The sequence below is a fragment of the Chiloscyllium plagiosum genome, unplaced genomic scaffold (genome assembly GCF_037043375.1).
Source record: "Chiloscyllium plagiosum isolate Xiang-an unplaced genomic scaffold, Cpla_swu_hap1 HiC_scaffold_38, whole genome shotgun sequence".
In the NCBI taxonomy this organism is placed as follows: Eukaryota; Metazoa; Chordata; class Chondrichthyes; order Orectolobiformes; family Hemiscylliidae; genus Chiloscyllium; species Chiloscyllium plagiosum.
The window spans coordinates 24871235-24896228 of record NW_028270176.1 but is presented as its reverse complement, the minus strand read 5'-3'; the positions used below and the strand labels follow the sequence as shown (position 1 = coordinate 24896228).

Below are 24994 nucleotides of genomic sequence, written 5' to 3'. Positions count from 1 at the left end.
GGGAATCTGGCCGTCCCCTGCCGACCCGGCTGCGATGCTCGGTGAAGCGTTCCCTAAGTTTACGCTCGGTGTCCCTGATGTGGAGTTGGTCTCACTGGGAGCACCTGATGCAGTAAATCCAGTTGGAGGAGAGGCTGGTGATCCTCTGTCTCACCTGGAAGGACTGTTTGGGGTCCTGGATGGAAGTGATGGGGGTGGTGTACTGACAGGTTTTCCATCTTTTCCGGTTGCAGGGGAAGGTACCTGGGGATTCGGGGGTGGGGAGGGGGGAGAGTGACATAAACCAAGGACTGTCGGAGGGAAGGGTGCTTGCAGAGAGCCGGGGGGGGGGGGGGGGGGGGGTGGGGGGGAGGTGTTCTCGTTGGTGTGGTCTAGTTGGTGTTGGTGGGAGTGTTTGAGAATGACGGGTTGGATGCGGAGACTGGTGGGGTGGTAGGTGAGGACAAGGGGGACTCTGTCTTTGTTGCATGGGGTGGTTTAGAGCAGTGGAATGGGGAAGGGAGGTGGTGCAGCAGAGGGCTATCTGGGTAATGGGGGGAGGAAAGGCACATTGTTCAAAATAGGTGGGTATCTGGGATGGTCACAAGTGCTATGTCTCCTCATCCGAGCAGATGGAGAGGCACTTGAGAAGATGAATGAAATTTGCTAAGATCATCATCTGAAGCTCCAGGTTAGATCTGTGGTAATCTACTGCTCTTTCCTTGAGAAGGGAGCAACTGAGTGGGAATTCTCTTTAATATCTCAGAATAATGAAAGATGTTGTAGGAATGAGCGAAAATCCCCATTTTCTGAAATACTGGACCAAAACCCTGGACTCTTCAACTAACTTTTCAATGTAAAAGAACCACACAGGCAGCCATGTTAGTCTCTGGGAAAATATGACTTGGAGGTGCCAGTGTTGGACTGGGGTGGGCAAAGTTAAAAGCCACACAAACACCAGGTTATAGCACAACAGGTTGGACTGTAACCTGGTGTTGTGTGATTTTTAACTCTGGGAAAATAAACAAGCCATCGAGAGAGCTGCAGAGAGCCATTGTTCGGCCCAAAAATCCAATTCACACAGTCTCTCTAAAAGAACAATCAACCAGGCCTAACCCCATCAACCAGGCCTAACCCCATCAACCGGGCCTAACCCCATCAACCGGGCCTAACCCCATCAACCGGGCCTAACCCCATCAACCAGGCCTAACCCCATCAACCGGGCCTAACCCCATCAACCGGGCCTAACCCCATCCAACCCAGGCTGAATGTAGTCTTGGCAGATCAGCTTCAACCAATATTCATGCTCAGTGATACCAGACATTTCACATATTCAAGATATACTCATGCCTACTCTTAACTGTCAGGAAGCCAATTGACCTCAAAGGGAACACCAGGAACACCATTTGGAGATGCCGGTGTTGGACTGGGGTGGATAAAGTTAAAGGTCACACAACACCAGGTTATAGTCCAACAGGTTTACTTGGAAGCACTGGCTTTCGGAGCACTGCTCCTTCATCAGGTGGTTGTGGAGCAGCATCATAAGACCCTGGATTTCTAACAACCTGAATAATGTGTCATTGAATGTAATATCAAACAAATCTAGATTAAGTCTTTCATCTTTTAGAACCAAAACTAACATGATCATTCTAAAAGATGAAAGACTTAATCTAAATTTGTTTGCTATTACATTCAATGACACAGTAATCCTGCTGTTACAAATCCTGGGTCTTATGATGCTGCTCCACAACCCCCTGATGAAGGGGCAGCGCTCCGAAAGCTAGTGCTTCCAATTATACCTGTTGGACTATAACCTGGTGTTGTGTGATCTTTAACTGATCTGGGAGAGAGAGAGCTATTACCAATGTCAAGCACCTGCAGAAACAATTTCCCCACAGGCTTCCAGCCCCCAACAAGCAACATCGGAACGAAAAACCACAGAGGAGGAACTGAGAAGCTGAATCAGGAAGCCATGATTAAAAGCATCATCTCAACAAAGAACACCTGGGGTGGGGGCGGGGGGCGGGGTGGGGGTGGGGGCGGGGGCGGGGGGGATGTAAAACAAGGTTTATAACATCATGAGGGGCATGGATAGAGTAAATAGTCAAAGTCTTTCCGTGGGGTCGGGGAGTCCAGAACTAGAGGGGCACAGGTTTAGGGTGAGAGGGGAAAGAAATAAAAGGGACCTAAGGGGCAACATTTTCACACAGAGGGTGGTGTGTGTATGGAATGAGCTGCCAGAGGATGTGGTGGAGGCTGATACACTTGTAGCACTTAAAAAGCATCTGGATGGGTATATGAATAGGAAGGGTTTGGAGGGATATGGGCTGTGGGTTGGGATAACTAGAAGCATGGATGAGTTGGACTGAAGGGTCTGTTTCCGTGCTGTATGTCTCTAAGACTCTATGAGTTGAAGTGCTAACTGAACAAGGCCTTCCAGACACGGGCCTGTTCCAAGCTAAGGGAACCTACAGCAAGAACTACAGTAACTGGAAGCACTTTACAACAGGCTGTTCCCCAGTGGTGAGCTGAAACTCCCGAGACCTGAAAGATACCAACCAAGCTAGTGGGAAGGGGGAAGATGTGTGGTGACAGTGCAGGGTCCTCCAGTAGTCGGAAGCCTGAAGTAAGTGTCTGTGATTAAAACTGCTGTTTAGCTTTGAATAGTGCTCTATTTAATTTGATAGTGTATCTAGTTACAACTGTGCCAATTTCACTGTTCTAATGCATTTGGCGATTTATTCCTTGCATGAACCTTACCACTTTGCAGTTAAATAAATGCAGAGATTCTTTTGCCCTGAACAACCTGCCTACTGCCTTCTTCATTTCACATTCCTGAAGTAAGACCCCGTGTCAGAACCAGGGATCTGGGGGTGACTCAAATCCACCGAAAAATCAGCAAATTACTGATGGCAAATCAGAAACCCTACAACGTTGATAGGTCAGAGGGAGAGAGGACGTGGCGAGACCAGACCTAGGGGCCATCAATATCAGAGAGGCACTAACAAATCCAAGCAGGAATTCAGGAGATCCGTCCTTATCCAGTGGGAGATTGTGAAGCAAGTAAACGCAGGAAGTAGTCAAGATGGATCATATCGGTTGAAGTAGGAAGCTCAATAAATCCATGAGGGAAAACAAATCCAAGTCTATATGGATTGGTCGAATGGCCTCTATCTTCGTGACAGACACTTTCTTACATTTTGACATGGACATAAAGTTCATCCTTTGTCGTGTGTATGTTGGTGACCTAGCCATGATTACTGCGTGGTCGCAGAGCTCTGACTGGCAGCAGGACTCGACTGATTCCACTGAGAATGTCCCAGTATTAAAGGACAGATTGTCAGCACAGCTCCCACAGCCACGCACAACAGACTGTCCGATCGTTCCATCTGTACAAACACAGTCAGGCATTTAAGTTAGGCATAAGCCAGAGGAAGGGCCATGCAGGCAGATGTCTGCCCTATTGTTCTGGCTGAAGTGCATTCATCAAACAGTGTTGTTGTGGTTGTGTTCGCCGAGCTGGGAATTTGTGTTGCAGATGTTTTGTCCCCTATCTAGGTGACATCCTCAGTGCTTGGGAGCCTCCTGTGAAGCGCTTCTGTGATATTTCCTCCGGCATTTATAGTGGCCTGTCCCTGCCGCTTCCGGTTGTCAGTTCCAGCTGTCCATTGCAGTGGTCGGTATATTGGGTCCAGGTCGATGTGCTTATTGATAGAATCTGTGGATGAATGCCATGCCTCAAGGAATTCCCTGCTGTTCTCTGTTTGGCTTGTCCTATAATAGTAGTGTTGTCCCATTTGAACTCATGTTGCTTGACATCTGCGTGTGTGGCTACTAAGGATAGCTGGTCGTGTCGTTTTGTGGCTAGTTGGTGTTCATGGATGCGGATCGTTAGCTGTCTTCCTGTTTGTCCTATGTAGTGTTTTGTGCAGTCCTTGCATGGGATTTTGTACACTACATTGGTTTTGCTCATGCTGGGTATCGGGTCCTTCGAGTTGTTGTCTGAGGGTGGCTGTCAGTTTGTGTGCTGTTATGAGTCCTAGTGGTCACAGTAGTCTGGCTGTCAGTTCGGAAATGCTCTTGATGTATGGTAGTGTGGCTAGTCCTTTGGGTTGTGGCATGTCCTCGTTCCGTTATCTTTCCCTTAGGCACCTGTTGATGAAATTGCGCGGGTATCCGTTTTTGGCGAATACATTGTAGAAGTGTTCTTCTTCCTCTTTTTGCAGTTCTGGTGTGCTGCAGTGTGTTGTGGCCCTTTTGAACAGTGTCCTGATGCAGCTTCGTTTGTGTGTGTTGGGGTGGTTGCTTTCATAGTTTAGGACTTGGTCTGTGTGTGTGGCTTTCCTGTATACCTTTGTGGTGAATTCTCCGTTAGGTGTTCTCTGTACCATCACGTCTAGGAATGGGAGTTGGTTGTCCTTTTCTTCCTCTCTAGTGAATCGGATTCCTGTTAGTGTGGAGTTGATGATCCAGTGTGTGTTCTCTATTTCCGTGTTTTTAATGATTACAAACGTGTCATCGACATATCTGACCCAGAGTTTGGGTTAAATTTGCGGTAAGACTGTTTGTTCTAACCTTTGCATTACTGCTTCTGCTATGAGTCCTGAGATGGGTGAGCCCATGGGTGTGCCGTTGATTTGTTCATATATTTGGTTGTTGAATGTGAAGTGTGTTGTGAGGCACAGGTCCAGTAGTTTGAGTATGCCGTCTTTGTTGATAGGTTCCCTGTCCTGTTGTCTGTTCTGTATGTCCAGCAGGTTGGCTATTGTTTCTCTGGCTAGGGTTTTGTCGATAGAGGTGAACAGTGCCATTACGTCGAATGAGACCATGGTTTCTTCCTTGTCTATGTGTATATTTCTGATGATGTTGCATCAAGACACTGTTCAAAAGGGCCACAACACACTGCAGTACACCAGAACTGCAAAAAGAGGAAGAAGAACACCTATACAAGGTATTCGCCAAAAACGGATACCCTCGCAATTTCATCAACAGATGCCTAAGGGAAAGACAACAGAATGAGGACATGCCACAACCCAAAGGACTAGCCACGTTACCATACATCAAGAGCATTTCCGAACTGACAGCCAGACTACTGCGACCACTAGGACTCATAACAGCACACAAACTGACAGCCACTCTCAGACAACAACTCACCAGGACGAAGGACCCAATACCCAGCATGAGCAAAACCAATGTAGTGTACAAAATCCCATGCAAGGACTGCACAAAATACTACATAGGACAAACAGGAAGACAGCTAACGATCCGCATCCACGAACACCAACTAGCCACGAAACGACACGACCAGCTATCCTTAGTAGCCACACATGCAGATGTCAAGCAACATGAGTTCAAATGGGACAACACTATTATTATAGGACAAGCCAAACAGAGAACAGCAGGGAATTCCTAGATGCATGACACTTATCCACAGATTCTATCAACAAACACATCGACCTGGACCCAATATACAGGCCACTGCAATGGACAGCTGAAACTGACAACCGGAAGCGACAGAGACAAACCACTATAAATGCCGGAGGAAAGATCACAGAAGCGCTTCACAGGAGGCTCCCAAGCACTGAGGATGTCACCTAGACAGGGGACAAAACATCTGCAATACAAATTCCCAGCTCGGCGAACAGAACCACAACATCGAGCACCCGAGCTACAAATCTTCGCACAAACATCAAGCAGTGTGCTTCCAACATGAAATATATCCCTCCATGTGTCTCTAACCTCCTCCCTATCACTATAACTTTCTCTAGCCCCTACACCTCTCCCTATCTCTGTAACCCCCTCCAGCCCCTACACCCTCTCCCTACCTCTGTAACCCCCTCCAACCCCTTCACCCCTCCCTATCTCTGTAACATTCTCCAACACCTACACCCCCTCCCTATCTCTGTAACCTCCTCCAGCCCCCACACCCCTCCCTATCTCTGTAACCTCCTCCAGCCCCTACACCCGTCCCTCTCTCTGTAACCCCCTCCAGCCCCTACACCCCCTCCCTACCTCTGTAACCCCCTCCAACCCCTTCACCCCTCCCTATCTCTGTAACCCTCTCCAACACCTACACCCCCTCCCTATCTCTGTAACCTCCTCCAGCCCCCACACCCCTCCCTATCTCTGTAACCTCCTCCAGCCCCTACACCCCTCCCTATCTCTGTAACCCCCTCCAGCCCCTACACCCCTCCTTATGTCTGTAACCCCCAATAGTCCCCTGCACCCCTCCCTATCTCTGTAATGTCCTCTCGCCCCCTGGAGCTCTTGGAGGTCTCTGAGACGCTGCATTTCACTCCCATTATGTTATCCCCAATTCCCTTCACTCCACATGTGGTACACTCATGTCTTCGGCTGTCTGGTGTCTCAACTGCTGGGATTCCTCCTTACACCTCTGCACCTCCCTCGGCTCTCCCCGTTCCCTCTCTCCAACTCTATCTCTGCACCTCCCTTGATTCCCCCGCTCCCTCTCTCCAACTCTATCTCTGCACCTCCCTCTACTCCCCCGCTCACTCTCTCCTACTCTATCTCTGCACCTCCCTCAACTTCCCCCGCTCCCTCTCTCCTACTCTATCTCTGCACCTCCCTCAACTTCCCCCGCTCCCTCTCTCCTATCTATCTCTGCACCTCCCTGCCTATCACCCTCTGCACCTCCCTTCTCTTTCACAGCTGTTAGACCTCCATGTTACTTGGCGTCAAACCGAGTATTACTTTATAATGTCAGATTCCTTCAGGTGTTGTACTGCATTGGGTGTTATATTAGTCCAAGAGCTTGTTGTTAGTATATTACTCCAGGCTTTATAGCGATTGATGTTAAACAACGAAATTGAAATCTTAATAATTCCCAACAAATGGATCTACAGATACAGTATTTAGAGCAGAGTTTATTCTTGGGTTGCTCTTCTTTTACCGAGATTGCCTTACAGTCTGAAGAGATGCATTGTGTCACAGTGGATTGATCACTTCCATACACTCTGTCAGTGGAGTGACATTTTCACCCTTCACAACAGAGAATGAACGCAGAATATTAGACAGCGAGACGCACAGTGTAATTCTCAGTTCCCCACCTACCTTGTGCTGTGTCCATACCTGGGTGGGTCCACTCCTGGTTACAAAGGTTCCTGTCACAAAACTGGATCTCAGAAATAGTTTGTACTCCGAAACTTGACGGTGATTTGAGTAACTGACCAGTGTTCTCGGACATACAGCCGTTGACAGCAACAGAACCAAAAACAGCATCTGTTGGTGACAGAAAGGTCCAGGTCATTTCAATCGGGCTGTTGTTCGTTCCAAATGCCTGTCCCTGAAATAAAATCGCAACCTCCCAGAATCCTGGAAAAGGTAAAATCTTTGGATTCAAACGAGGATTTGTATTTTTTGACAGAAAAAGCAAAACAAACTCCAAAGTTTGGGACGAGATTTCAGGAGAGGTTTACGTCCAGTGTGGAGATGGTGGTATTGGACTGGGGTGGACAAAGATAAAAATCACATGACTCCAGGTGATAGTAGCTGAGGATGAAGGGGCAGCGCTCCGAAAGCTATTGCTTCCAAATAAATCTGGTGGACGAGAAACTGTGTCATGTGATTTTTCACATCCTGCACCTGTCCAGGCCGTGTCACTTCCTGCAGATCCTACATGATTGCATATCTGCATTTGCACCCAGCATTCACTTCCCCCCCATCTCTGTAACCCCTATAAGCCCCACACCCCTCCCTATCTCTGTAACCCCTTCTAGCCCCCACACCCCTCCCTATCTCTGTAACCCCCTCCAGCCCCCACACCCCTCCCTATCTCTGTAACCCCCTCCAGCCCCTACACCCTCCCTATCTCTGTAACCCCCTCCAGCCCCCACACCCCTCCCTATCTCTGTAACCCCCTCCAGCCCCTACACCCCTCCCTATCTCTGTAACCCCCTCCAGCCCCCACACCCCTCCCTATCTCTGTAACCCCCTCCAGCCCCTACACCCCTCCCTATCTCTGTAACCCCCTCCAGCCCCCACACCCCTCCCTATCTCTGTAACCCCCTCCAGCCCCTACACCCCTCCCTATCTCTGTAACCCCCTCCAGCCCCTACACCTTCTCCCTATCCCTGTAACCCCCTCCAGCCCCTACACCCTCTCCCTATCTCTGTAACCACCTCAAGCCCCTACAACCCCTCCCTATCTCTGTAACCCCTTCCAGCCCATACACCCTCCCTATCTCTGTAACCCCCTCCAGTCCCTACACCCCTCCCTATTCCTGTAACCCCCTCCAGCTCCTACACCCTCCCTATCTCTGTAACCCCCTCCAGCCACTACACCCCCTCCCTATCTCTGTAACCCCCTCCAGCCCCTACACTCTCTCCCTATCTCTGTAAACCCCTCCAGCCACTACACCCCCTCCCTGTCTCTGTAACCTCCTCCAGCCCCTACACCCCCTCCCTATCTCTGTAACCCCCTCCAGCTACTACACCCCTCCATATCTCTGTAACCCCCTACACCCCCTCCCTATCTCTGTAACCCCCTCCAGCCCCTACACCCCCTCCCTATCTCTGTAACCCTCTCCAGCCCCTACACCCCCTCCCTATCTCTGTAACCCCCTCCCGCCCCTACACCCCCTCCCTATCTCTGTAACCCCCTCCAGCCCCTACACCCCCTCCCTATCTCTGTAACCCCCTCCAGCCCCTACACCCCCTCCCTATCTCTGTAACCCCCTCCAGCCACTACACCCTCTCCCTATCTCTGTAACCCCCTCCAGCCCCTACACCCCATCCCTATCTCTGTAACCCCCTCCAGCCCCTACACCCCCTCCCTATCTCTGTAACCCCCTCCAGCCCCTACACCCCCTCCCTATCTCTGTAACCCCCTCCAGCCCCTACACCCCATCCCTATCTCTGTAACCCCCTCCAGCCCCTACACCCCTCCCTATCTCTGTAACCCCCTCCAGCCCCTACACCCCTCCCTATCTCTGTAACCCCCTCCAGCCCCTACACCCCTCCCTATCTCTGTAACCCCCTCCAGCCCCTACACCCCCTCCCTATCTCTGTAACCCCCTCCCTATCTCTGTAACCCCCTCCCTATCTCTGTAACCCCCTCCAGCCCCTACAAACGCTCATCATTTCTTTACTCCTCCTTTCTGCATGTTGACCATCCCTAATTCCAGTGTTCTGTCTTGCCTGTCCCTTTCTGTCTCTCTCTGTCCATCTCTCTGCTCCTTGAAAGCACTAATTCCGAAATCCCTTTTTTTCCGATTGAATTATGTGGGAGGGAAGACGGCCAATTTTCATTTGATGGCTGTTTGGAGAAGGATTCCAGAGGTGGGTTGTGATTGTAGAATTCACACCATCAGCATGAAATAATATCGCATTACACAACCGGATTTCATGCCTGAATTTCATTTGCAAACTTCCCTCCAGGAGAATGTTTTCCTCAGTGAAGAAACTTTCCTTGAAGACGCTGTGAGACAATTCACCTCTTCCCATGGGACAAGAGCTCAGAAACTTACCAACGGGTAGATGAATGTCATTATATCCACAGCAATTCTCAATCCCTGTACATTTCACAATGGTTAACATAGAACATAGAACATAGAAGAATACAGCGCAGTACAGGCCCTTTGGCCCTCGATGTTGCGCCGATCCAAGCCCACCTAACCTACGCTAGCCCACTATCCTCCATATGCCTATCCAATGCCCGTTTAAATGCCCATAAAGAGGGAGAGTCCACCACTGCTACTGGCAGGGCATTCCATGAACTCACGACTCGCTGAGTAAAGAATCTACCCCTAACATCTGTCCTATACCTACCCCCCCCTTAATTTAAAGCTATGCCCCCTTGTAATAGCTGACTCCATACGTGGAGCTGACTCCATAAGCTGTTGGCAAACTCACTGACTGAATTACTGTAGCACCCATAGCACTTGAGACCATTCAATGTTGTATTTTGTTGTACTGAAAGAATAACACCGAACATTAAGGATTACAATGGGATTAGCTTGGGAGGGATAAACACAGAGTTACCCTTGTCATTAATCAGCCACACAGAGACAGTTCAGCCCATCGTTCCTGTGTCAGCACAGCCCTGACAGCTTGTTCCTTTTCAACTGTGCCATACACCTGAGGCTGCTGCTTGGTCCTACATGTTTCTGACCTTATCTTGATGACTGACATTGTTACAAAAGTCAGAATTGCAGCAAGGGGATCCCTCAAAATGTGAGACGGAGCCAAGTTTGTAGGAATAGGTTCCCCTGCAGAATCCACAGCGTTTAATAGTGAAACTGGAATTTCTTGATTCTGGATTAGTGGTGCTGGAAGAGCACAGCAGTTCAGGCAGCATCTAAGGAGCAGCGCCTTAGATGCTGCTTGAACTGCTGTGCTATTCCAGCACCACTAATCCAGAATCTGGTTTCCAGCATCTGCAGTCATTGTTTTTACCTCGTGGAATTTCTTGAACCTGGAAGCATAGATAGACTGGTGTCAACTCCATATAAACAATTACTTCATCTGTTACTTCATGCATACATGTCTATCCATCTATTAAGGTGGGATATATTTGAATCGACCTATTCTGATGTGTTATTACATTTAGGTGGGACTCACACGCCACGTACAATTTTGATCATCCTGCTATGGGACGGATGCTGTTAAACTGAAGAGGGTGCATGAAAAATGTACAGGGATGTTCCTGGGACTGGAAGGTTTGAGTTATAAGGAGAGGCTGGATGGACTGGGACTTTTTTCACTGGAGCGTAGGAGGCTGAGGGGATGACATCACGAGTTTGTAGAATCATGACAGGCAGAGAAAAGGTGAATGGCCGAAGTCTTTTCCCCAGAGCAGGGGAGTCCAAAAATGGGGGGGGGGGTGTATGTTTAACATGAGAGGGGAAAGATTTGAAAGGGGGGCCTTTTCCACAGAGGATGGCGCATGTATGGAACGAGCTGCCAGAGGAAGTGATAGAATTACAACATTTAAAAAAGATTTGGATGGGACATGGACAGGAAAGGTTTTGAGAAAGGCAGGCAAATAGAATTAGCTCACTTTAAGAAATTTGGTCGACATGGATGAGTTCGACTGAAGGGCCTGCTTCTGAGCAGTATGATTCCATGACACAATGACTCTACTTCTGTATCTAAAGCAGTCACTCAACTACCTACCTGTCCACCTGTCTATCTAACTGCTTATCTTCCAATTTATCAATCCGTCTGCATTTCGATCTGCCAGTCCACCATCCATTATCATGGTTTTGCAAACTTCGAAGAAATTGACACTATTTAGATGTATACTCACTGATTCTTGTGCTTAAGGAAGTCATGCATTGCTGACTCAAGCAGTATGTGGGGACAGTCTCCAGCTTAAATGTAACCAGTGTAAAAGGTCCGCATAGAGGCTGTGAAAAGATGCAAACATGGAGAAAGTGATGGTCCTAGGTTGGAGTCACATGGAACGGAGCTCATGTGTGTGGGACTGAGGAACGAGCACCTTGGGAGTGTCCAGGACTTCTCAGGTCCCTTCCAAACATTGGTCAGAGGTTCAATCTCCGTCATAGTGCAGGGAAACCCAGCAACCAGTTGACGCTCAGCAACCTGGATCTACCTGATCGAGGTACACAAAATAATGAGGGGAATAGATAGAGTCAATCGCCAGAGACTTTTCCCCAGGGCAGGATGGACTGGTACAAGAAGTCATAGTTTGAAGATATTAGGAGGAAGGTATAAAGGAGATGTCAGAGGTAGGTTCTTTATGCAGAGAGTTGTGAATGCATAGAATGCGTTGCCAGCGGTGGTGGTGGAAGCAGAGTCATTGGGGACATTTAAGCAACTGCTGGACATGCACATGGAGAGCTGTGAGTTGAGGGGTGCGTAGGTTAAGTTACTATATTTTACATTAGGATTAAATCTTGGCACAACATCGTGGGCCTAGGGGCCTGTTCTGTGCTGTACTGTTCTATGTTCTCCATGTTCTGAGCTATCCCATAATATCCCTCCAGTGACCTGTCTGAAGGTAGGTGCCTGGTTATTAACGGGAGATAAATGTTGCTCCAGGAAATCACAGAGAACTCATTTCATCCTCAAGTAATCACTTGTGTGATTAATTACATCGATTTCAGAGTTGAGCTGTGGAATTGGTGTAATTTCTCAGTAACATTGCCTCAGTACTATCATAGATAGAACATAGAACATAGAAGAATACAGCGCAGTACAGGCCCTTTGGCCCTCGATGTTGCGCCGATCCAAGCCCACCTAAACTACACTAACCCACTATCCTCCATATACCTATCCAATGCCCTCTTAAATGCCCATAAAGAGGGAGAGTCCACCACTGTTACTGGCAGGGCATTCCATGAACTAACGACTCGCTGAGTGAAGAACCTACCCCTAACATCAGTCCTATATCTACCCCCCCTTAATTTAAAGCTATGCCCCCTTGTAATACCCGACTCAATACGCGGGAAAAGGTTCATACTGTCGACCCTATCTAACCCCCTAATCATCTTGTACACCTATCACTGACTGTTTCATTCTGGATTCTTAATTATGGTGAAACTTGATCTGTTCTGATGTGTTGTTACATCCTCCAGCAGTAGGTGGGACTCACGCACCACGTACAATCTTGATCATCCTGCTATGGGAAGGATGCTGTTAAACTGAAGTGTGTGATTTTTAACTTTAACCTGAAGAGGGTGCAAAGAAAAATGTACAGGGATGTTCCTGGGACTGGAAGGTTTGAGTTATAAGGAGAGGCTGGATGGACTGGGACTTTTTCCACTGGAGCGTAGGAGGAACACCTCTGGGACACCCGGACCAACCAACCCAACCACCCTGTAGCTCAACATTTCAATTCCCCCTCCCACTCCACCAAGGATATGCAGGTCTTTGGACTCCTCCATCGTCAGACCACAACAAAACGACGGTTGGAGGAAGAACGCCTCATCTTCCGGCTAGGAACCCTCCAACCACAAGGGATGAACTCGGATTTCACCAGTTTCCTCATTTCCCCTCCCCCCACCTTGTCTCAGTCAAATCCATTGAATTCAGCACCGCCTTCCTAACCTGCAATCTTCTTCCTGACCTCTCCGCCCCCACCCCAGTCTGACCTATCACCCTCACCTTGACCTCTTTCCACCTATCACATTTCCGACGCCCCTCCCCCAAGTCCCTCCTCCCTATCTTTTATCTTAGCCTGCTGGACAAACTTTCCCCATTCCTGAAGAAGGGCTTATGCCCGAAACGTCGATTCTCCTGCTCCTTGGATGCTGCCTGACCTGCTGCGCTTTTCCAGCAACACATTTCCAGCTCTGATCTCCAGCATCTGCAGACCTCACTTTCTCCACATGATACACTGCAGCAACTTACCAAGGCTCTTTACTCAGCACCTTCCAAACTCAGGACCTTTATCACCTTGAAAGGACTAGAGCAGCAGATACAAGGGGATACCAGTATGTTCCTTCACCAAGCCACTCACCATCCTGACCTGGAAATATATCACCATTCCTTCGCTGGGTCAGAATCCTGGATTCGTTTTCCCTACAGCACTGCGGGTGCACCCACACTACACAGGCTGCCACAGGTTCATATGAATACTCACTTCTCAAGGTCAGCCAAGGTTGGGTATCTCATCCTCTTCAAAGAACGAGCTAGAAAACTCACACACTTATGATGGTATAAAGGATATTACTTTCACACACTCCACAGATGAGAGAAGAGAAGAAAATTATCGTCATCCTAAGAGAGTAAGGGCTGCTCTCTCATTAGAGAGAGAGAGAGAAAGAAGACAGGCAGGGGGTTTAACCTGAGGGTCGCCATGCCTGAGGAGAGAGGAGAGATGGAGGAACATCCTTCCTGGTAACATCAGACAGTGGAGGAATTGAACCCATACTGTTGGCATCATCAACTGCATTGTTATGAGAATAATCCATGCATTTATTTTCACTGAAGTGATCAGCCAGAACGTGAACTATTGAATAAAAGTCTCACCTCCAGTAACTAGAGCACAAAGGTTGAGAATGCTAGAGAGGAACTTCATCTTGCTTTGACCGTTAATGCTCATTGTGCAGATCAGTGAGTCGAACCCCTTCTCCTCAGGGCTCTGCGGCTGGAGGCTGTCACGCACTCATTATGCATGTGGGCTGAAGCAGACACAGCAAGAAGTTCTGGTTTCATTGTGAATGCAGTTTCATTGCTGCAAAGAGGAAAATAGGTATCAGATATGTTTGTGGCTTAATGCTTTCAAGGAGAAAGGTGGAGAGTTTAAGGGGGATACATGCAGCAAGTATTTCACACAGAGGGTAGTGGGTGTTTGGAAACCATTGCCAGCAAAGGTGGTAGAGACAGGCATGGTAGATTCATTTAAGGTGCGTCAGGATAAATGCATGAGTAGGTGGGGAGCAGGGGGATACAGATGCTTAAGAATTGACTAACATATTTAGATAGTACATTTGGATCGGCTCAGGTTTGGAGGGCCGAAGGGCCTGTTCCTGGGCTGTAAACTTTCTTTGTTCTTTGTTCTTTGTTTCGCATAGCCTTTCTCTCAATTCCAGTTGAAACTTTATTGCTGGAACAGCACAGCAGGTCAGGCAGCATCCAGGGAACAGGAGATTCGACGTTTCGGGCACAGGCCCTTCTTCAGGAAGAGTGAGTTTTCGGCCTGTGCCCGAAACGTCGAATCTCCTGTTCCCTGGATGCTGCCTGACCTGCTGTGCTGTTCCAGCAATAAAGTTTCAACTTTGATCTCCAGCATCTGCAGACCTCACTTTCTCCTCTCAATTCCAGGTCAACATCACCTTCTTGCACAGGGGTCAGTGAGTGAGGATTCCCAGTGAGGATCAGTGACTGAGGATCCCCAGTGAGGATCAGCTCTGGGATCAGTGAGTGAGGATCCCCAGTGAGGATCAGCTCTGGGATCAGTGAGTGAGGGTTCCCAGTGAGGATCAGCACTGGGCTCAGTGAGTGAGGATCCCCAGTGAGGATCAGCTCTGGGATCAGTGAGTGAGGGTTCCCAGTGAGGATCAGCTCTGGGATCAGTGAGTGTGGATCCCCAATGAGGATCAGCACTGGGATCAGTGAGTGAGGATCCCCAGTGAGGATCAGCACTGGGATCAGTGAGTGAGGATTCCCAGTGAGGATCAGCACTGGGATCAGTGAGTGAGGGTTCCCAGTGAGGATCAGCACTGGGATCAGTGAGTGAGGGTTCCCAGTGAGGATCAGCACTGGGATCAGTGAGTGAGGGTTCCCAGTGAGCATCAGCACTGGGATCAGTGAGTGAGGATCCTCAGTGAGGATCAGCACAGGGCTCAGTGAGAGAGGATTCCCAGTGAGGATCAGCACTGGGATCAGTGAGTGAGGGTTCCCAGTGAGGATCAGCACTGGGATCAGTGAGTGAGGGTTCCCAGTGAGGATCAGCACTGGGCTCAGCAAATGAGGATCCCCAGTGAGGAACAGCACTGGGATCAGTGAGTGAGGGTTCCCAGTGAGGGGTAGCACTGGGATTAGTGAGTGGGGATCCCCAGTGAAGATCAGCACTGGGATCAGTGAGTGAGGATCCCCAATGTGGATGAGCACTGGGATCAGTGAGTGAGGATTCCCAGTGAGGATCAGCACTGGGATCAGTGAGTGAGGGTTCCCAGTGAGGATCAGCACTGGGATCAGTGAGTGAGGGTTCCCAGTGAGGATCAGCACTGGGATCAGTGAGTGAGGGTTCCCAGTGAGGGTCAGCACTGGGATCAGTGAGTGAGGATCCCCAGTGAGGATCAGCACTGTGATCAGTGAGTGAGGGTTCCCAGTGTGGATCAGCACTGGGATCAGTGAGTGAGGGTTCCCAGTGAGGGTCAGCACTGGGATCAGTGAGTGAGGGTTCCCAGTGAGGGTCAGCACTGGGATCAGTGAGTGAGGATCCCCAGTGAGGATCAGCACTGGGATCAGTGAGTGAAGGTTCCCAGTGAGGATCAGCACTGGGATCAGTGAGTGAGGATTCCCAGTGAGGGTCAGCACTGGGATCAGTGAGTGAGGGTTCCCTGTGTGGATCAGCACTGGGATCAGTGAATGAGGATTCCTAGTGAGGATCAGCACTGGGATCAGTGAGTGAGGATCCCCAGTGAGGATCAGCACTGGGATCAGTGAGTGAGGGTTCCCAGTGAGGATCAGCACTGGAATCAGTGAGTGAGGATCCCCAGTGAGGATCAGCACTGGGATCAGTGAGTGAGGATCCCCAGTGAGGATCAGCACTGGGATCAGTGAGTGAGGATCCCAGTGTGGATCAGCACTGGGCTCAGTGAGTGAGATTCCCAGTGAGGATCAGCACTGGGATCAGTGAGTGAGGATCCCCAGTGAGGATCAGTGAGTGAGGATCCCCAGTGAGGATCAGCACTGGGCTCAGTGAGTGAGGATCCCCAGTGAGGATCAGCACTGGGCTCAGTGAATGAGGATCCCCAGCGAGGGTCAGCACTGGGATCAGTCAGGGAGGATCAATGTTATTTTCTTTATCTCTGTAATTTCAAGATGTCGTTTGTATAGAAAAACCTCAAACATGAACTGTGTCTCTTCACAGGAGCTGCTGAGCGACTTATTATGTAAACGATTTCTCAGTTTTACTTTTGAGTTCCTATTTTCTCCAAGGCTATGATAATCTGTGACTGTTAGGATCATGCAAACAGGAGCAGTTCATTCAGCCCACTAAAATATCCCGTCATTCAATGTGATCAATGGCTGATTGAACACTTCAATGCCCTAAAACCATCCCTCGGGTACCTTATGCCTTTTACAATCGGATATCTGCCTATCTCTCCCTTAAATATTCTCAAAGACTGACCTGATTGAACACTTCAAGGCTGATTGTACTGTCCTCCAACTCATTGTCGAAACTCATCCTCCACAACTTTACAGCTCAGTCAGATTTCCCTGCATTGTATCGGTATATAATGCAGGGCACGAGTTATTGCTTGGGGAAAGGCAATTAGGCAAGATTTAGGATGCATTGGATGGGAAGTTAAAAATCACCCAACACCACGTTATACTCCAACCGGTTTAATTGGAAGCACTAGCTTTCGGAGCACCGCTCCTTCATCAGGTGGTTGTGGAGGACACAATTGTAAGGTACAGAATTTATAGCAAAGTTTACAGTGTGATGTAACTAAAATTATACATTGAAAAATACCTTGATTGTCTGTTGAGTCTTTCATCTGTTCGAATACCATGATAGTTTCACTTCTTTCATGTGTAAATCACAAAACCTTTTTTTTAAAAGTTGTATTCTCAGGTTAACTGTAACAATTGGTGAAGGGTTTTTGCCCGAAACGTCGATTTTGCCTGTCCTCGGATGCTGCCTGAATTGCTGTGCTCTTCCAGCACCACTGATCCAGAATATGTTGAAAGTGTTAGCCCCCTGTGTTCTGTCTGTGCCATTATGTTTAGATGGATTGTAATCTAAAAAGTGAGATAACAGAGTTTTACATGCATTCATGCAGTTTTTGAGCAAAGGACAATGTAACTCTGCAAGTACAAATTCATCCCACAAACGTGTGTGTGTGTGTGTGTGTGTGTGTGTGTGTGTGTGTGTGTGTGTGTGTGTGTGTGTGTGTGTGTGTGTGTGTGTGTGTGTGTGTGTGTGTGTGTGTGTGTGTGTGTGTGTGTGTGTGTGTCTGGGTTGGGGGGGTTGAGAGTGTAGAGTGTCTAAGTCTGTGACGGGGTGCATGTGTGAGTGTGGGAGTGTGTGTCTGTAGGAGTGTGTGTGTGTCTGGGGTGGGGGGTTGTGAGTGTCTGTGAGAGAGAGTGTATATGTGTGTGCGTAAGTGTAGAGTCGTCTGAGTCTCTGAGAGGATGCATGTATGAGTGTGGGAATGTGTGTGTGTCTGTCACACAGACACTCACACACACTCCTACAGACGCACACACTCCCACACTCACACATGCACCCCCTCACAGACTTAAGACACTCTACACTCACATACACAAACATATACACAGACACAAAGACCCACATGCACACATATACATACATATACATATATGTTTGTGGGGTGAATTTGTACATGCAGAGTTACATTGTACTTTGCTCAAAAACTGCATGAATTTATGTAAGACTCTGTTATCTCACTTTTTAGATTAGAATCAATCTAAACATCATGGCATAGACAGAGAACACGGGGGCTAACACCTTCAACATATTGTCTAGCTAACCCCAATTGTTATAGTTAACCTGAGAATGCAACTTTTAAAAAAAGGTTTTGTGATTTACACATGAAAGAAGTGAAACTATAATAGCATTCGAACAGATGAAAGACTCATCAGACAATCAAGGTATTTTTAAATGTATAATTTCAGTTACATCACACTGTAAATTTTTGCTATAAATTCTGTGCCTTACAATTGTGTCCTCCACTATCATCTGATGATGGAGCAGCGCTCCAAAAACTAGTGCTTCCAATTAAACCTGTTGGACTATAACCTGGTGTTGTGTGATGTTTAACTTTGTACACCACAGTCCAACACCGGCATCTCCGAATTAGCACGGGGAAGGAAACTGGCGGGTGGATACACTTGAAATGTAGAGCTTATTCATGGAACAGCTGCTACATGTCCTTGTCAGGCAGGGAGGAAGTGTTTGAGTGAGGGAATCGTGGTTTACTAAAGAAGCTGAACCACTTGTCAAGAAGAAGAAGAAGACTTATGTTCGGATGAGATGTAATGGCTCAGTTAGGGCGCTTAGAGTTACAAGTTAGCCAAGAAAGACCTAAATAGAGAGCTAAGCAGGACCTGGAGGGGACATGAGAAGTCATTGGCAGATAGGATCGAGAAATTCCCGAAAGCGTTATGTAGGAATATCTGGACTAAAAGGATAACAAGAGAAAGGTTAGTGCCAATCAAGCATAGTAGTGGGAAGTTGTGCATAGAGTCAGAGGAGATAGGGGGACCACGAAATGAATACTTTCATCAGTATTCACACTAGAAAAAGACAATGTGGTTGCGGAGAATACTAAGATACAGGCTACTAGACTAGATGGGATTGGGGTTCACAAGGAGAAGGTGTTAGCAATTCTAGAAAGTGTAAAAATAGATAAGTCCCCTGGGGCTGGATGGGATTTATCCTGGGGTTCTCTGGGAAGCCAGGGTGGAGAATCCAGAGCCAATGGCTTTGATCTTATGTCGTCATTGTCAGCAAATGTTGTCCCCTTGTTCAAGAAGGGGAGTAGAGACAACCCTGGAACTTATAGACCTGTGAGCCTTTGGTTGTGGGTAAAGTGTTGGAAAGGGTTGTAAGAGATAGGATTTATAATCATCTGGGGAGGAATAAGTTGATTAGGGATAGTCAACTCAGTTTTGTGAAGTGTAGGACGTGCCACGCAAACTTTTTTGAGTTCTTTGAGAAAGTGACCAAACAGGTGGATGAGGGTAAAGCGGTTGGTGTGGTGTATATGGATTTCAGTAAGGCAAGGTTCCCCATGATAGGCTATTGCAGAAAAGGAGGCATGGGATTGAGGGTGGTATAGCGGTTTGGATCAGAAATTGGCTAACTGAAAGAAGACAGAGGGTGGTGCTTGATGGGAAATATTCATCGTGGAGTTTAGGAACTAGTGGGGTACCGCAAGGATCAGTTTTGGGGCCACTGCTGTTTATCAATTTTATAAATGACCTGGATGGCGGTGTAGAAGGATGCATTAGTAAATTTGCAGATGACACTAATGTCGATGGATTTGTGGATAGTGCTGAAGGATGTTGCAGGTTACAGAGTAACATAGATAATCTGCAGAGCTGGGCTGACAGGTAGCAAGTGGAGTTAATGCGGAAAAGTGTGAGGTGATTCACTTTGAAAGGAGCAACAGGAATGCAGACTACTGGGCAAATGGTAAGATTCTGAGTAGTGTGGATGAGCAGAGAGATTTCCGTATCCATGTATATAAATCCCTGAAAGTTGCCACCCAGGTTGATTGGGTTGTTAAGAAGGAATACGGTGTGTTAGCTTTTATTGGTAGAGAGATTGAGTTTTGGAGCCATGAGGTCATGTTGCAGCTGTACAAAACTCTGGTGTGGCCGCACTTGGAGTATTGTGTACAGTTCTGGTCACCGCATTATAGGAAGGATGTGGAGGCTTTGGAAAGGGTTCAGAGGAGATTTACAAGAATGTTGCCTGGTATGGAGGGAAGGTCTGATAAGGAAATGCTGAGGGGCTTGAACCTGTTTTCGTTAGAGAGAAGAAGGTTGAGAGGTGATTAATTGAGACATATAAGATAATCAGAGGGTTAGATAGGGTGGACAGGGAGAGCCTTTTTACTTGGATGGTGATGGCTAGCACGAAGGGACATTGCTTTAAATTGAGGGGTGATAGATATAGGGGAGATGTCAGAGGTAGTTTCTTTACCCAGAGAGTATTACGGGTGTGGAACGCACTGCCTGTAACAGCAGTGGACTCTCCAACTTGCAGGGCATTTTAATGGTCTTTGGATAAACATATGGATGGAAATGGAACACTGTAAGATAGATAGGTTTCAGACTGGTTCCTCAGGTCAGCGTAACATCGAGGGCCAAAGGGCCTGTTCTGGGCTGTAATGTCCTATGTTCTATCTTCCTGTGGTGACAGTCTGTTTGCAGAGGAACATGGAATGGAAATTGATTGCCACTATTGATATCATCTCCGGCACTCCCTTAAATACAAGGAAGAGGAAGTTTTGGACGGGGCATTAAAGTGAGGGAGAAGTTTTAAAATAAATTTTAGTGAAATTTGACACTTCATGGAGATGTTTGCGTGAGCAATCCAGCTGTGAAAGGATTGTTAAATGTTCGATTCTTGCTGACACCGGTGAGCAGTCTGCAGACCATCCTTTACAAGGTGAATATAAAAATGACATTATTTTACATGGTGGGTTTTCATAAACAAGGGGCATTTCCACCAGCAGCAACACAGAATCATTCCAGCTTTGTCGAGGCCATTCAGCCCACGTGTTGCCTGTTGGCCCACCCCTAATTATCGAGAGAGCCAGGAAAGATCAATGACATTCCTGTAGGTCTGGAGTCACGTGTAGCAAAGGTAATGATGGCAGATTCCATCCCCTGAAGAACATCAGTGAACCAGGTGGGGTTTTACAACAATGGACAGGAATTACCATGAGGCTGGATTTGAAATCACAACATCCACCAGAGCAGGATACAAAGACAAGACCATAGAACATTAGCCTGGAAGTTATACATTATTCATTCAGTGTCATTCTCTTGACATCACTGCCTCAGGCTAATTACAGTTTAATTGTTACATTGCAGAATCTCCCTCTTTTCACAAGAGAATATCGCAATGATTTTAAATCTCTCCTGCTGAGTTGCACCATAACAGACTAACATGGACCAACCTGGTCAATCTGGTTTAATTACTTGGAAAGCTTCCATCGGTCACTTCTCAACGCTGGCTGCTCCACAGTGAACAGACAGACCACTGACAGTGATCACAACTCATGGTGAGCAGATGGTCAAAAAGTCAGAGGGTCAGTGCTGAGGGAGTGGACACTGTCGGAGGGTCAGTGCTGAGGGAACCCTGCACTGTCGGAGGGTCAGTGCTGAGGGAGTGGACACTGTCGGAGGGTCAGTGCTGAGGGAACCCTGCACTGTCGGAGGGTCAGTGCTGAGGGAGTTCCGCACTGTTGGAGGGTCAGTGCTGAGGGAGTGGGCACTGTTGGAGGGTCAGTGCTGAGGGAATGCATTGCTGTTGCAAGGTTTACACCTTTTCCCAACACACGCACCAGGAAAGGTGTGATTTAAAAACTTACCTTGAGTGTCAGGGCCCTCCATTTTTGTTTCAGCAGCAGGAGGAGCTGGAGAGTCGACCAGGGGCTGACTGGGAGGTGAATCATTGACTTAAAAACTTACCTCATGAATAGGCAGAGCGCACGCTGAGCAGGAGGAGGCACTGGACTGCTGGGTTAGTGAACTCATATATTTGGGTGGTTGATTTAACTGAGATCTCCCACCCATCCTCATCCTCTCACCAAATAAAAACGTTATGTGCGCCAGATTGGTAAGGTAAATTTTTAAAAATTCTTTATTATTCAGTACGCTTTTTTGGGAATTTAGAATAGTGGGAATGGACGTTAGGTCAGTTGAATGCTCCTCGTGCAGAATGTGGAAGGTAAGGGTCACCAGTCGTGTCCCTGCTGACTGGATCTCTGGGAAATGCAAACAACTCCAGCTTCTCGAAAACTGAATTAGCGATCTGGAGCTGGAGCTGGGTGATCTTGGGATCATTTAGGAGGTGGAGGGGGTCATTGAGAGGCATTACAGGGAGATAGTCACACCTCCGGTACATGAAGAAGGTGGATGGGTTACCGTCAGGGGACGGAAAGGAACCGGCAGGCAGGGCAGGGATCCCTGTGGCCGTTCTCCTCAATAACAAGTATACTGCTTTGGATAATGTTGTGGGGTGGTACTTACCAGCTGTAAGCCGTAGGGTACAGGTCTCTGGCACAGACTCTGTCCCAGTTGCTCAGAAGGGAAGGGGAGAGATGAACAGCGCTTTAGTCATTGGGGACTCCATCGTTAGGGGGACAGATGGGAGGTTCTGAAGGAATGAGAGAGACTCACAGTTGGTGTGTTGCCTCCCAGGTGCCAGGGTTCGTGATGTTTCTGATCGTGATTTCATGATCCTTGAGGGGGTGGGGGAGCAGCCCCAAGTCGTAGTTCACATCAGCACCAATGACATGGGTAGGAAAAGAGATGGGGTTTTCAGGCAGAAATTCAGGGAGCTAGGGTGGAAGCTTAGAGCTAGACCAAACAGAGTTGTTATCTCTAGTTTGTTGCCCGTGCCACGTGCTAGCAAGGCAAGGAGAGGGAGAGAGAAGAGTTGAACACGTAGTTACAGAGATGGTGCAGGAGGGAGGGTTTTGGATTCCTGGATAACTGGGGCTCTTTCTGAGGTAGGTGAGACCTCTACAAGCAAGATGGTCTTTCACCTGAATCAGAGGGGTACCAATATCCTGGGGGGGAAATTTGCTAATGCTCTTCAGGAGGGTTTAAACTAATTCAGCAGGGAGGTGGGAACCTGAATTGTAACTCCAATGTTCAGGAGGTTGAGAGTAGTGAGGTCAGAAATGAGGTTTCAAGGTCGCAAGAGTTCACCAGCAAGTGTGAAGTGTGTCTGCTTCAACATCAGGAACATTCGGAATAAGGTGGGTGAACTTACAGCATGGGTTGGTACCTGGGACTTCGATGTTGGGACTATTTGAGAGACAGGAGTAGAGCAATGGACAGGAATTGTTTTTACAGGATTCGGGGTTTCGATGTTTCAGTAAGAACAGAGAAGATGGTAAAAGTGGGGGGCGGGGGGGAGGTTGTGTGGCATTGTTAGTAAAGGACAGTATCACGGTGGCAGAAAGAACTCATCTACTGAGGTAGAATGGGCTGAGGTTAGAAACAGGAAAGAAGAGGTCAGCCTTTTGGCCTCTGAATAGTTCCAGAGATGTAGAGGAAAAGATTGTAAGGATAATTCTGCGCAGGAGCGACAGTAACAGGGTAATTGTTATGGAGGTCTTTAACTTTCCAAATATTGACTGGAAATACTGTAGTTTGAGTACTTTAGATGGGTCAGTTTTTGTCCAATGTGTGCAGGAGGGCTTCCTGACACAGTGTGTAGACAGGCCAACAAGGGGCGAGGCCACATTAGATTTGGTATTGGGTAATGAACCCGGACAGGTGTTAGATTTGGAGGTAGGTGAGCACTTTAGTGATAGTGACCACAATTCGGTTATGTTTACTTTGGTGATAGAAAGGGCTAGGTATATACCGCTGGGCGAGAGTTATTGCTGGGGAAAGGTAATTATGATGCAATTAGGCAACATTTAGGATGTATAGGATGGGGAAGGAAATTGCAGGGAATGGGCACATTAGAAATGTGGAGCTGATTCAAGCAACAACTATTACGTGTCCTTGATAAGTATGTACCTGTCAGGCAGGGAGGAAGTGGTCGAGTGAGGGAGCCATGGTTTACTAAAGAAGTTGACTCTTTTGTCAAGAGGAAGAAGGCGGCTTATGTTAGGATGAGACGTGAAGGCTCAGTTTGAGCACTTGAGAGTTACAGGTTAGCCAGGAAAGACCTAAAGAGAAAGCTAAGAAGAGCCAGGTGGGGACATGAGAAGATAGGATCAAGGAAAACCCTAAAGCTTTCTGTAGGTATGGCGCAGCAGGTCAGGCAGCATCCAAGGAGCAGGAGAATCGACGTTTCGGGCACTTCCTGAAGAAGGGCTCATGCCCGAAACGTCGATTCTCCTGCTCCTTGGATGCTGCCTGACCTGCTGCGCTTTTCCAGCAACACATTTTCAGCTCTGATCTCCACCATCTGCAGCCCTCACTTTCTCCTTTCTGTAGGTATATCAGGAATAAAAGAATGACTAGAGTAAGATTATGGCCAATCATGCACAGTAGTGGGAAGTTGTGTGCGGAGTCCGAGGAAATAGGGGAAGTGCGAAAGGAATATTTTTGTCAGTATTCACACTGGAAAAAGACAATATTGTTTTGGACAATACTGAGATACAGGCTACTAGACTAGACAGGATTGAGGTTCACACAGAGGAGGGGTTAGCAATTCTGGAAAGTGTAAAAATAGATAAGCCCCCTGGGTTTGGATGGGGTTTATCAGAGGGTACTCTGGGAAGGCAGAGAGGGGATTGTCTAGCCTTTGGCTTTGATCTTTGTGTCATCGTTGTCTACAGGAATAGTGCCAGTAGAGAGGATGCGTCCAGTGGCAGGTGAAACTAGGACAAGAGGGCATGGCATCAAGATTAGAGGGAGCAGATTGAGAGGGAATATCTTCACCCAGAGGGTTGGGAATCTGTGGAAATCTCTGCTCAATGAAGTGGTTGAGGCTAATTCAGTAAATGTTTTTAAAGCTAAGCTACATCACTTTTTTTGGAACAGTGAAGGAATTAAGGGTTATGGTGAGAGGGTGGGTAAGTAGAGCTGAGACCAGGAGAAGATCAGCCAAGATCCTATTAAATGGCAGAGCGGGCTCGAACGGCCGGACAGCCTACGCCCAATCCTGGTTCTTATGTTCTTATTAAATACCCATT

At 47.8% G+C, this 24994-nt stretch overlaps 1 protein-coding gene across 2 annotated transcripts in view; it reads right to left on the bottom strand.

Annotated features, from left to right (window-relative positions):
- The window catches only part of LOC122546883 (uncharacterized), a 71557-nt gene that overhangs the window by 6389 nt on the left and 40174 nt on the right, over positions 1–24994 (bottom strand). The window contains exons 3-4 of one of the 2 annotated variants that reach the window (XM_087981064.1): positions 13932–14136; positions 7051–7218 (exon numbers count right to left, since the gene is read on the bottom strand). In XM_087981064.1, coding sequence (XP_087837190.1) covers positions 7051–7218; positions 13932–14004 — 241 coding nt within the window. In that variant the 5' untranslated portion in view covers positions 14005–14136. Of the gene's footprint in view, positions 1–7050; positions 7219–13931; positions 14137–24994 lie in introns of those variants that run through there. The other variant, XM_087981065.1, reaches the window with a different exon arrangement.